At 42.0% G+C, this 12,936-nt stretch overlaps 1 protein-coding gene across 12 annotated transcripts in view; it reads left to right on the forward strand.

The window, feature by feature from the left end:
• The first annotated feature begins 513 nt into the window (after window positions 1-513).
• The window catches only part of LOC129867492 (ephrin type-B receptor 3-like), a 120,536-nt gene continuing 108,113 nt past the window's right edge, over window positions 514-12,936 (forward strand). For all 12 annotated transcript variants that reach the window (XM_055940935.1, XM_055940939.1, XM_055940938.1 and 9 more), the window contains exon 1: window positions 514-1,255. In XM_055940935.1, coding sequence (XP_055796910.1) covers window positions 1,192-1,255 — 64 coding nt within the window. In that variant the 5' untranslated portion in view covers window positions 514-1,191. The remainder of the gene's footprint in view (window positions 1,256-12,936) is intronic.

Raw genomic sequence — 12,936 nt, forward strand, 5'->3', positions numbered from 1 at the left:
TTTATATTACGCAGATATTCATTTGTATTTCTTAAAAAAAACGAGATTCTGAATGTATAGTCTGTATACTGGGTGAGAACTGCACACAATCATACTTACAGAAAATCTTACAGAAAAAGTGTTTGATGAGCTTTTGAATTTCGATAACACACAATGTCCATTGTTTTAAAACCCCGAATATTCGACTGTGTTGTAGACACATTGCTGTAATTGCTGAAAATAATTGAAACAAAAATGAAAATAAGGAGATACTCCGTGGTTTTGCTTTAAATCGACCACTGAAATATGAGTGTCCCGCAGGGGGCGCTATGTCCCCGCTAAAACCGCCGTGTCCCTGCCTAATGTGGGATTCCAGAGAAAAGCAGTGGCCCTGGAGCAGCGGTTTTCAGAGCTAGTTGTGGGGGTGTGACCGTATGAGAGCTGCTTTACCCATAACCCCTCCTACTACGCCCCCCGTCTCTCTCTCTCTCTCTCTCTCTCTCTCTCTCTCTCTCTCTCTCTCTCGCTCTCCCTTTCACTCTTCCCTCTTGTTCTTGCACACCGTTTCTTCATTCCAATGCACACACAGAGCGGAGCATAAACTTTCTGCAACCACGCCGATAATTCGCGCAGGGACTTACTACAATATATAAACCAAGCGGATTTTATCGGGAATAAGACTCGATCATGTATGTACGTAATTGTGAAAATGCGTAGTTGGACTATGCTACATTATTGTATTTGATACAAGAAGTGTGAAGATATCAAACGTATTGACTACAGAAGAGATTTAGGATTTTTTTCCCGACAGACCCTGTGAAATGGACATTTATTTCCCTCGGTGTCGATAATATGAAATATTAACGGGGATATTTACCGAACCGTTGTTGGGAACAGGGCAACTTCTCTTTGGTCGTTTGCCAAATGCGTCGACGGGTTGGACAACTACGGAATCTCGTTTCTCTGGCATAAACCCACTGGAAATCATTGAATAAGGAGAGGGCACAAATCTTCTCATACCTTGCTCATACATACCTTGCTCATCCTATTTCCCTTGTTGGTTTTATGGAGGTATCTCTGGGTTTGGGTGCTTGACGCGGTTGAACTGGGTGCTTGACGCGGTTGAACTGGGTGTCGGAACACCTCGGATTGTGTTCACCCGTCTCTCCCTCTCTCCCCTGGGGTTATTTTTATGTCCGAGCTGATCGCTTTATGACAATGGATTACTTGCTGGTTTTATGCAGCCTCTGGCTGCACATGGCCTCAGCTGTTGAAGGTAAGACACATTCATATTTTAAGGGGGGTTTATTATAAACTGCTATTTTTGGGGGGTGATTTGCGTTAAGACTCTGATTGCCCTGGATTTTAACTACGCCGAAGCTCTCGTGAGGTCCGTCAATGGGCTACAAACTGCGCATTGGTAGTAGCCTTAGCCGAGTTACGCAGGTTGATCCCTCATCGAGCTGTATCTCTGTTCTTTTTATTTTAGCCTTTAAATCGAGAACATTTTTATTGTATCCGGAAATAAGAGACCATTTTGATTTGCACGAACTCGCCCCCACCGGATAGCTTTGCACAACGGCATGCCAGCAACCCCAAACAACCCCAATTACCTTGCCGTTGCCGATTTTAATACACATTTGTAATGCGCACACCACTTCTATCCTTTCAATTCTAGTTGTGTATTCTTCTCTTTAAGATCATTCATTCTTCTTGATGATTGACTTTTCATTATCGCCCTACGGAAATTAGCGCAACACTACTGTATCCCAACGGGGAGTCGGGATCTCTGTAGGCTGCGGCTCCCCGGGTATGCCCCATACCATAGGCTACTGAGTCAGCTTCTCGTATTGTGGAAGGGGTTCTTTATTGCCTAAAATAGTGGATCAACTACTTTCTAAGCAGTTTTTTTTTAATTTCAAACCATTACACCAACGTGTATCCTTTTTGCGGTACTTTCTCCTGGATAATGATCCATATCAAGCAAAGTGTGTTTTAACCATGCACAACAGCACAATACACTGGTTGTCTACCAAATCACTGCGGAATATGGGTCCTATTGCGATCCTTAATATGTATAGCTATTTTAGTGAATGTTGTATTTTTTCTTTCATGTAGGCCTACCCACTGGGTACAGACGTCAATTAAACGTCTATTCCCAAGTTAGTTTCAAGTCATTTCATTGACATGACGTGGAAAACAACGCTGATTCAACCAGTGTGTGTCTAATGGGTTTATGACAGGGGGGAAAAATACAAAATTCACTCAAATAGCTATACATATTAACGAATGCAATTGCAATACGGCCTATATTTCACTGTGATTTTGTCAACAACTTGTGTATTATGCTAAAATATGAAACGAAAAGTGTTGTATTATCTATCAGTGGGCTATTTTATGAATGATTTGTGTAGAATGGGGCAAGGTCTACGCCAGTGGAAGGTGATGCTCACTCTCTCCAACACCGTCACTGTTGTATTAACAGATGCGTTGCTCGACAGAATGGTCGGGTTTATTAAATTAATAATTAATCAAGTGATCCTTATGTTCAGGCAGCTCATTTTCAAAACAATACTATCGAATAACTTATTTACTGGCAACATTTGGCATTGGAACTTGGTTTGAAATCGGTTTGAATGGTGCTACAGCTCGGTATCGCCGTTTTAGCAAGGCGACTTGGAAGGCTACCCGGCTGGCTTGTGTTACTGTTGCCACTAGAAAAGTAGGGCAGGATGCCACTGTTTCAGGAAATGGCGCTCTCCCACAGCTTTCTTGTCTCTTTTCAGGACTTCTCAATACATGTTCAACTCCTTTGAATTGACGCTGATAAGATAAGCGTTTCTCTTTGAACTTGTGAGAGAAACCGAATAGCATGCTGTTGAATGACTATTGGGGTCATTTGATAACGACCGTCTTATCATCCGATTTCCGATCCTAATATAACATTATATTAGTTGTGCGTAATTATATAATAGTAAGGCTATGTTGTGTTCATAGTGGGGCTTTTAAGTAGGCTATAGTTGTGGTAAAGTGAAGTAGGCTATAGCACGAGTAAAAACATAATGTGGGCTAGGGCTTATCTAACAAGCTTTGTTGTTTCGTGTGTGCCCTCAGTCTTGATAAGGTATACTATATAGGCCAACTCGTGTCAAAAACAAGCGGTAGCTTATGAAGTATACTGTGCACGAAATCGACACGTTCACCTGGGCTATATGTGTGGCGCAGCGGTCTAAGGCACTGTTTCTCAGTGCTAGTAGGCGTCACTACATACCCTGGTTCGATTCCATGCTTTATCACATCCAGTCTGGATTGGGAGCTCCATAGACCGGGGCACAATTGGTCCAGCGTTGTGCAGGTTTGGCCGGGGTAGGCCGTCATTGTAAATAAGAAGTTGTTCTTAAATGACTTGCCATAGTTAAATTGTAAATAAAAAATATAAATTATATAAAATATATGTGTGTAACGAAACACGGTTTATGTCACGATACTTCACGGCCTTCCGGGAGGAACTCATTTTGAGTGGTGCGTCAGGGTAGGCCTATAGCCGCACCGAAATTCTGGGTGCAGCTTTTGGCTTAAGTTGATATATTTCGTTAGAACAATCTATTTCCACCATAAGTGATGCCATAAATTTCCCTTCGCTGACCTGGTTCGGGCCTTATACTAAGCTTTTAATATGGTCGGGTGATTTATGACATGCGCCTGAGACTTCTCTGAGACTTCTGCTAGTTAATGGTGATTTCGGGAGAGGCAAGCGGCCGCCCCGGGAACAATACATGACCACATGGTGCGTCTGGTCTGACCAGAAACTATAAACGAGAGAATGCCCATAATTTAGCCAGTTTACAGCCACTACCAACAAGGGACATGTTAAAAAGTGCACTGCATGAGTTGGGTCTTGGGGAAATAGTTTTTATAAAGACCATTGAAAAGAAAACACCTTTCGTTTTTTTGCAGGCCATGTTTTTTTAGTAGGTTGTGCATTCATGTTCACGATTACATCGAATATGTTCAATTATTAATGAAACATATCCCAGATTAACTAAACCATTTGATACCCCCATAGGCCCATTCTGTGGCCTATTTTGGGGCGCACGAACTAGGCCTATAAATCTTAGCGTAACATTGTAATTTAAGATTAATTTTGCTTAGCAAAAAATGAACCATGTTTTTCCTTTTATAGTCAGTTTTCAAACTCAACCGTCAAAGTAATTGATGAAGAAGATTCACGTTTATTTATTCAGAAACAAAGGCAAAGGCCCATGGATGAATCGGGTGCACCTTCCATGTAGGCCTATGGAAATTATTTTTCAGTATAGACTATTCAGTATTTTAAAGCTGTCAAAACAAATACTTTTCTAGTGCTATTCACCAATTTGTATGTCAGGTGGTTGGCTGTAAGATCCTCAATAGTAATATGGTGTAGCTGGCTCTATGGATAAAGTGACCAATCTGTTCTCTCGTAGCTCTGTCGGATACCTAAATTGTCCCGCTAACATTCCAGTGTACAGGGGGATTAGTTCATCTTTCCCAATGTAAAGGATGTTCGTGTTAGAGGCTAAAACAGATTTGTTTGTCTGTTAGCGCAGTGCACAGCACACAAAACAACGGCGATCACGAGGCAAGCTGGAACCGCGTTTTCCCACTTTGACGCGTATTTCACTAATAGTTCCCATCCTTCATATTGTACGGAGTCTCAGGGGGAATGGATGCTTATGAATGGGGTCAGGGTTAAGGTAAGGGTAAGGGTTAGGATAGGGACGTCCCAAGGATCCCGGGTAGCAATAACATTTTCCATATTTTACAGTTGGTGAATCTCTCACTCTTTCTCTCAATTTCAATTCAATTACATTCTATTTCAATTCTAAATGTCTCTCTCAGCCAGGTGTAAAAACTCTCTCTTCACCTTGACTGAAAGGCTCTTCGTTAACATTATTATTGCTTAACCCGTTGAAAAGCAGTGGGGGCCATTTTGTTTGATACACTTGTTCTGGGTTAAAGAAGGAAAGCTATACACATCTATTTTTTTAGAATACTATAGGCCTATTCTCTTTGAATGAACTAGGAGTTTTGTTAGCTTTTTAGTGATCCTGTACGGAGTGCCACCGGACAGACCACTTGCAGAGCGGCCACCTCGGAGTAGGCTATCTATCCATTTTGCATATGCATTCAAAGGCAAATGGTCAACAAACGTCGTTAAGGATAATAATGGCCATTATTAAACGGACAACAAAAAAAAGACTGATTAGTCCTCAGGTTCACAATGGTAACAACCTGAACCTCTTTAGGTCGAGGGGAACGTTGAAGGGCGGAGAGAGGCGCGGACCTGCATTTGTAAAAGGTTACAGAAGAATCCGTAACCAGCACTTTCAGTTTTATGGTGAAGAGAGACGGTGCCGGTGCACTGCTGAATACGACAGAATGGATTCCTGTTCACTGGCCATTGTTGTGGAAAGTGTTTGAGTCTTTCTTATTTGTTAAAGATTTACTCCACAGGACTAAACGAAACACTGTTAAAACCAAAATGACAATTACATGGCAAAAAAAAGAAGTGCATTACGATTTAATTGCATGCTTGGATTTGTTTTTTACTGAATTCGTCCAGTTTCTAGGCCTAATAAAAATAATTTAAAGAATTATAATACTTACATAATATCAATATTATAAAGTATTATTATAGCCTAATTATTATTGCTTGTAATCATATCAGAATTTAATTATTGATCCATATTTCTTACTGTGCATTAATCATTTGAAGAAAGTGTCGTAGGCCATAGCCTAACAAAATCCATATTGATTTGTAGAACTATTGAAAGTCATTTATTTAAACTCTCCTTTACACAGACAGTGTTGCAATCCATGTGGCTTGATTGATCAAGAAAAAGAAACCGCGCTGCGTAGGCCTTTAACCCGAGAATCAATACAGGAGATCGGCTTTCTATCGTCTGTAGTGGACCTGGCTTCCCATGGTCTGTGGTGAGTCAAATGGCTACGACTTGGGACCAGCTGAAGTCCCTGGTCTAACAATCTATTAGAGCACAGGTCTTTATTGAAACATTGAAGTGCAGCAATTAACCAATTCATAAGGCAAAGTATTAATCGTCTTTTTGAATCAAATGGTGTGCGGGGACTGAGGGGATGAGTGGGCCTTATCTGATTGCCACGTAGGCCACTCCGCGAGACACTGAGCATGACAAGTGATGAGCCAAGGGTATACATTTTCATGATCTTTGACTTATTGAATTACATGGGGCAAATATTTTTTTTTATTCATTTCAGTTTTACGTTTTTATTAGTCGTAGGGGATACGTACATACTGTGTACGGGATACGCATAGTATATACGTCGTCGAACGAAGCAGGTTCCTTCTCGACAATGCAACAAAGATACGAAATAATCAAAAATAAAAATACAAACATTAAAGTAAATTGCAGTAGAATAGAATAAAGCATTTTTAGCACAAGTATAACACAGGAAGGGACAATTTATAGTCCAATATTTACACCTGTATTGGGAAGGGGTTATGGGGGGGGGGGGGGGGGGGGGGTCATCCTTTAGAATGATTTGGAAAGATGAAGTATGAAAAGCCTAGTTTATTTATGAAGGTGTTTTTCCTGAATTGATAAACGTTTAGTACCAGGCTATACGGTTGTGGTCTGTTTTTTGTTGTTGTTGCATTCTGTGAATTATAGTTGTATTTTATCATCTAATTTTGTTTAATGAACATGTTGTTTTTCACATAGAGAGTTTGGCCATTATTACAAATACTGTACTCAATATTGTTAGAGTATCATTCACATCATTGTATTAGACTAATTATATTGACATAATTTTTTTTGCGTGTCAAACATTTTGTCTGTCAGTAATATTGGATACTTTTTGTTTAGTTCAAATGCAATATAATTAGGGTAACAATTTAATCAACATTTTGTGAATTTTACAGTCATTGAGCTCTCACAACACTCATAATAGTTATAATGATGATGATGATGATTCATGTTAAATTACAATGTTGTGGGTGGGGGGGGGGGGGTGGTTGTGCAGAGAGAGAGGTTACAGGCTGAGCTCAGATGGGGGGATTGGGTTGGGGCTGTGGTTGTGCAGAGAGAGAGAGAGAGCTGGCAGGCGGAGGTCAGATGGGGGGGTTGGGGGCTGTGGTTGTGCAGAGAGAGAGAGAGAAAGCTGGCAGGCTGAGCTCAGATGGGGGGGTTGGTTGGTGGGGGCCTGTGGCTGTGCAGAGAGAGCTGACAGGCTGAGCTCAGATGGGGGGGGGGGGGGCTGTGGCTGTGCAGAGAGAGAGCTGACAGGCTGAGCTCAGATGGGGGGGGTGGTTGGTGGGGGGCTGTGGCTGTGCAGAGAGAGAGCTGACAGTCTGAGCTCAGTTGGGGGGGGTGGTTGGTGGGGGGCTGTGGCTGTGCAGAGAGAGCTGACAGGCTGAGCTCAGATGGGGGGGGGGGGGGGGGTTGGTGGGGGGCTGTGGCTGTGCAGAGAGAGAGCTGACAGTCTGAGCTCAGATGGGGGGGGGGCGGTGGCTGTGCAGAGAGAGAGAGAGCTGACAGTCTGAGCTCAGATGGGGGGGGGGGGGGGGGGGCTGTGGCTGTGCAGAGAGAGAGAGAGAGCTGACAGGCTGATAGATGATATAGGACTCAGGAGCGTGAATGTTGACGGTGTGTCTCTTGTAGCACACAGTCATTCGTTCATAGGAACCAAAGCTTTACACCAGGAATTTCTATGTCTTTTGTTCATATATCTAGGGACCAAAGCTTTACACCAGGAACCAAAGCTTTACACCAGGAATTTCTATGTCTTTTGTTCATATATCTAGGGACCAAAGCTTTACACCAGGAACCAAAGCTTTACACCAGGAATTTCTATGTCTTTTGTTCATATATCTAGGGACCAAAGCATTACACCAGGAACTTCTATGTCTTTTGTTCATATATCTAGGGACCAAAGCTTTACACCAGGAACCAAAGCTTTACACCAGGAATTTCTATGTCTTTTGTTCATATATCTAGGGACCAAAGCTTTACACCAGGAACCAAAGCTTTACACCAGGAATTTCTATGTCTTTTGTTCATATATCTAGGGACCAAAGCTTTACACCAGGAACCAAAGCTTTACACCAGGAATTTCTATGTCTTTTGTTCATATATCTAGGGACCAAAGCATTACACCAGGAACTTCTATGTCTTTTGTTCATATATCTAGGGACCAAAGCATTACACCAGGAACTTCTATGTCATGTGTTCATATATCTAGGGACCAAAGCTTTACACCAGGGACCAAAGCTTTACACCAGGAACTTCTATGTCATTTGTTCATATATCTAGGGACCAAAGCTTTACACCAGGAACGTCTATGTCATTTGTTCATATATCTAGGGACCAAAGCTTTACACCAGGGACCAAAGCTTTACACCAGGAACTTCTATGTCATTTGTTCATATATCTAGGGACCAAAGCTTTACACCAGGAACTTCTATGTCATTTGTTCATATATCTAGGGACCAAAGCTTTACACCAGGAACGTCTATGTCATTTGTTCATATATCTAGGGAACAAAGCTTTACACCAGGAACTTCTATGTGATAGAATAAATAATAGGTGACCTTTTCAGACGGACAATATGGACAGTGGATTACTGAATAGACTACATTGTGGATGTTATCAGGATAGAATATTCTGGATGGATTGCTTGTGCTGTGAAGTGAATGACTGGCTGACTAATTGGTGGATGAGTGTGTTGGAAGTGGACCTTCCTATCTATCTATCTATCTATCTATCTATCTATCTATCTATCTATCTATCTATCTATCTATCTATCTATCTATCTATCTATCTATCTATCTATCTATTATCGCTCTCTTTTCTCTCTCTCTTTTCTCTCTCTCTTTTCTCTCTCTCTCTCTCTCTCTCTCTCTCTCTCTCTCTCTCTCTCTCTCTCTCTCTCTCTCTCTCGCTCTCTCACTCCCTCGCTCTCTCTCTGTGTGTGTGTGTCCTCCTGGCAGCTGATGGAGGGTCTTGTCGAAGCAGGTCTTTGACACCCGCTCCCTCTCCCGAGAGGAGCAAATATGTCTGGGCCTGCACACTGCCAAACCCCCACTGGTGCTGTCTACAGCCAGTCTAGCGGAACGACGGAGACGAGGGAGACAGAAAAGAGAGGGATTTTAAAGAAAGAAAGAGAGACTTTGGGTCTTGCAGTCCGTCTGAAGAGAGAGAGATGGGTGGCGGTGGCACGGCGACAGAGCTGTGTTTTATATCGCCGTGCCAACCGCCGTGGCCGACAGAGACGGCTCAAGCCACCCGAACAAAGTCGCATGACTGCATTGGGGTGGTATCACCGCTCCTCTTAGTCACTGTCAAAGTCAGAATGTTCCTTCTCTGGGGGGTTTTCATTTGACAATAAAACATTTTTAAATCAAAAATGCGGGTGGTGTTTTACCACTTGTCCCTTTAGTCAGTTGTCATTATTTATTTATAAATGTTTTATTTATTTATTATATTTATTATGTTTCTGTCGAACTGGAACCATATGAATGGGTTTCAAAATTCTGATGAAATGCTTGACATAATATTAAAGCTTTAATATCTAACTTTTTGGGGCAACCCGACCAACTTCACATAGAAATGTGTTATAGATCTGTCACTCTCATTGAAAGCCAGTCTAAGAAGCGGTAGATCTGTTCTATGTGTGCTATTTCTATTCTTCCCGTTACCTTTGGTGTTGTACACCAGCTTCAAACAGCTTTAGAATTTTAGCTACCAGGAAATGCGAATTTTGAACATTTTCAACTTTAACTGCAATCAAAGTAAACATTTTATAGGCCCCTTCCACATGGGCGCCCATAAAGCGCATCTGAAATGACCACGTGTCACAGCTCACGACGCGTGTTCAGCAGGGAACAACGTTGTGAAATGTTTAGATAGGCACTAATAGACATCATATATTTCTGTCTGACATGTAGAATAAGGAATCCTGTCTGCTGTATCTGTGACATTTATATCTACGTTGAACGTGGCCCTATTAGGCCCTAGTGTGTTTTTCCCCCCCACCCATTATGGAGGACCCACATGCCCTTTGAACTTTCTCTCAAACCAGGCGGTCGCTGTCAATTTTTTTACAAAAAAAATGGAACGAGGACAAGAAAGAAAACCGGGGGTTATGTGTGTTTATTGTACGGGAAACAATGCCACTCGTCACGACACACGTAAACACTTCATGCAATGACACAAACAGACAAGCTAACAGCGCTGAAGTGTGCTTGACTATCACTCACTTCCAGCTAGCGATTCTGGGCACATGGTGTGCTGTTCACATGTAGTTCTGGTGTGCTGTTCACATGTAGTTCTGGTGTGCTGTTCACATGTAGTTCTGGTGTGCTGTTCACATGTAGTTCTGGTGTGCTGTTCACATGTAGTTCTGGTGTGCTGTTCACATGTAGTTCTGGTGTGCTGTTCACATGTAGTTCTGGTGTGCTGTTCACATGTAGTTCTGGTGTGCTGTTCACATGTAGTTCTGGTGTGCTGTTCACATGTAGTTCTGGTGTGCTGTTCACATGTAGGCCTGGTGTGCTGTTCACATGTAGGCCTGGTGTGCTGTTCACATGTAGGCCTGGTGTGCTGTTCACATGTAGTTCTGGTGTGCTGTTCACATGTAGTTCTGGTGTGCTGTTCACATGTCGTTCTAATGTGCTCGGGGGAGATGACAAATAAACTTTATGGGCATTCCACAACCATTACGCTACCGAGAGTTGCTTGACTGTGTTTTAAAACATAGTGACATCTGTCGGGAGCGTAGGCCATTCCAAAATGGAGCGCCCGGAGAAAAGAAAAGGCCATCACCTGGTTTCAGCTTTCGCAAAGTCTTGTTAAAAAATGTCTGAGAAAGAAGAAAAAAATCCCCTCTGAGAGAATTGAAACCTGTTGCAGCAGACGATGGAGGTTGAATGTCGACTTTATCTACAGGCACTTTGTCATTTAAAAAAGTTGTTTAAATACTTTTTTAGACTGGCGACACCTTTTGCTACTTTTCTAAAACGACTGCCATAAAGAGAAAAAAAGGGTGTGATGATAAAGAGGTTTGTGGGGGTTTGAGGCACCAGCTGAAGTCGTAGCTAGTGTGCGAGGTGTGAACGTCCATTTTGATTAAAAGGGACTAGATGTGTGAGTTTGTGCGAATGGTGTGTGTGTGTGTGTGTGTGTGTATGTGCGTGTGTGTGTGTTCAGTGTGCCTGTGTGTGTCTGCATAGAGTGGGATTCAACGGCCACTAAAACTCCCATCTGCTCACTTCTTCTCCTGGAGTTAAAACACCTAGCACCACCTGCTAGCAATACAGACTTCAAACAACATACCCTGCCCAGGGGAAGGTTCTCCGTACTCCACGTACCATTCTGCCCTTTTTGTCTTCCAATGAACGAGTGCAGAATTACCCATAACCCTCTATTACCTCGTATTGACGGAACTTAGTCTCAACGACTTAAAGGTACTACACACAAGATTCAATTTTTAATTTTTTTTTTTTTAAATTTGTGCATTTTATTTTCAGAAAAATATTTAACGTATCTGCAGTAATAGTGAAAGTATTTCACAGTATTACTTACCCGTCGGTGTTGTGATTGGCTGTGATATTGGCCTGTTGACTTCTCCCCGTCGGAGCTGCATGTTATCTAATGAAAACGATTGCTGTCATTTCCCGGTTGCTAAAAATTCTAAGCCCGTTCACTCAATTTCATTTTATGTGAGAAAACAGGCACTGAATAGTGTCGGGAATCGATTTCCACTATCACTGCAGATATTCCATGGACATTTTCTGAAATTACAATGCAAAAATTCTAGAAAGATCCACTGTGGAGAGACCTTTTAAGCAAGGCTTTTGAGTTTAACACAGTGCAGTTTTGCACAGAATGCACGACAGTTTGAAATCCCACTTCACTGCTCACACCGTCCCCTGTGTCGCCAAATGGAGAGGTGTCAGATCGGCTTGTAAAGTCGGCCTCAACTCAACACCAAGACATTTGATGTTTAACTGCACAGGATGCACTAAAAGACTAAATGTTTCCTCACCGGTCTGTTTGGTTTGTCCCTCCCCTCTAACATGTTACGTTCATTCACACCTTTTAAGTATAGGGTATTGAACGTATAGGGTATTGAACGTATAGGGTATTGAACGTATAGGGTATTGAACGAATAAGGTATTGAACGTATAGTGTATTGAACGTATAGGGTATTGAACGTATAGGGTATTGAACGTATAGGGTATTGAACAAATAAGGTATTGAACGTATAGGGTATTGAACGTATAAGGTATTGAACGTATAGGGTATTGAACGTATAAGGTATTGAACGTATAGGGTATTGAACGTATAGGGTATTGAACGTATAGGGTATTGAACGTATAGGGTATTGAACGTATAGGGTATTGAACGTATAAGGTATTGAACTAATAGGGTATTGAACGTATAGGGTATTGAACGTATAGGGTATTGAACGTATAGGGTATTGAACGTATAAGGTATTGAACTAATAGGGTATTGAACGTATAGGGTATTGAACGTATCTATTTTAACATTCCGCAAAGGTTAGACGAACGCTTCCCACAGACAGAAACTTCAGGAGGTCGCAGTGGGAACGGTTAGGATTATGGAAATGAACCATCTGAAAGGTCACTTGATTATAGCTCTCACCATTGTCGACTATCGTACATTGTTGATTTGAGGCAAACTTTGTGTGTGTGTGTTTGTCTCTAAATGTGTGTGCGTGTGTGTTTGTCTCTGTGTGTGTGTGTGCGTGTGTGTGTGTGTGTGTGTGTGTTTGTCTCTAAATATGTGTGTGTGTGTGTGTTAGTCTCTGTGTGTGTGTATGTGTGTATTCGTCTCTAAATGTGTGTGTGTGTGTGTGTGTGTGTGTGTATTCGTCTCTAAATGTGTGTGTGTGTGTGTGTCTGTATTCGTCTAT

Source organism: Salvelinus fontinalis, chromosome 12 (assembly GCF_029448725.1).
Source record: "Salvelinus fontinalis isolate EN_2023a chromosome 12, ASM2944872v1, whole genome shotgun sequence".
Taxonomy (NCBI): Eukaryota; Metazoa; Chordata; class Actinopteri; order Salmoniformes; family Salmonidae; genus Salvelinus; species Salvelinus fontinalis.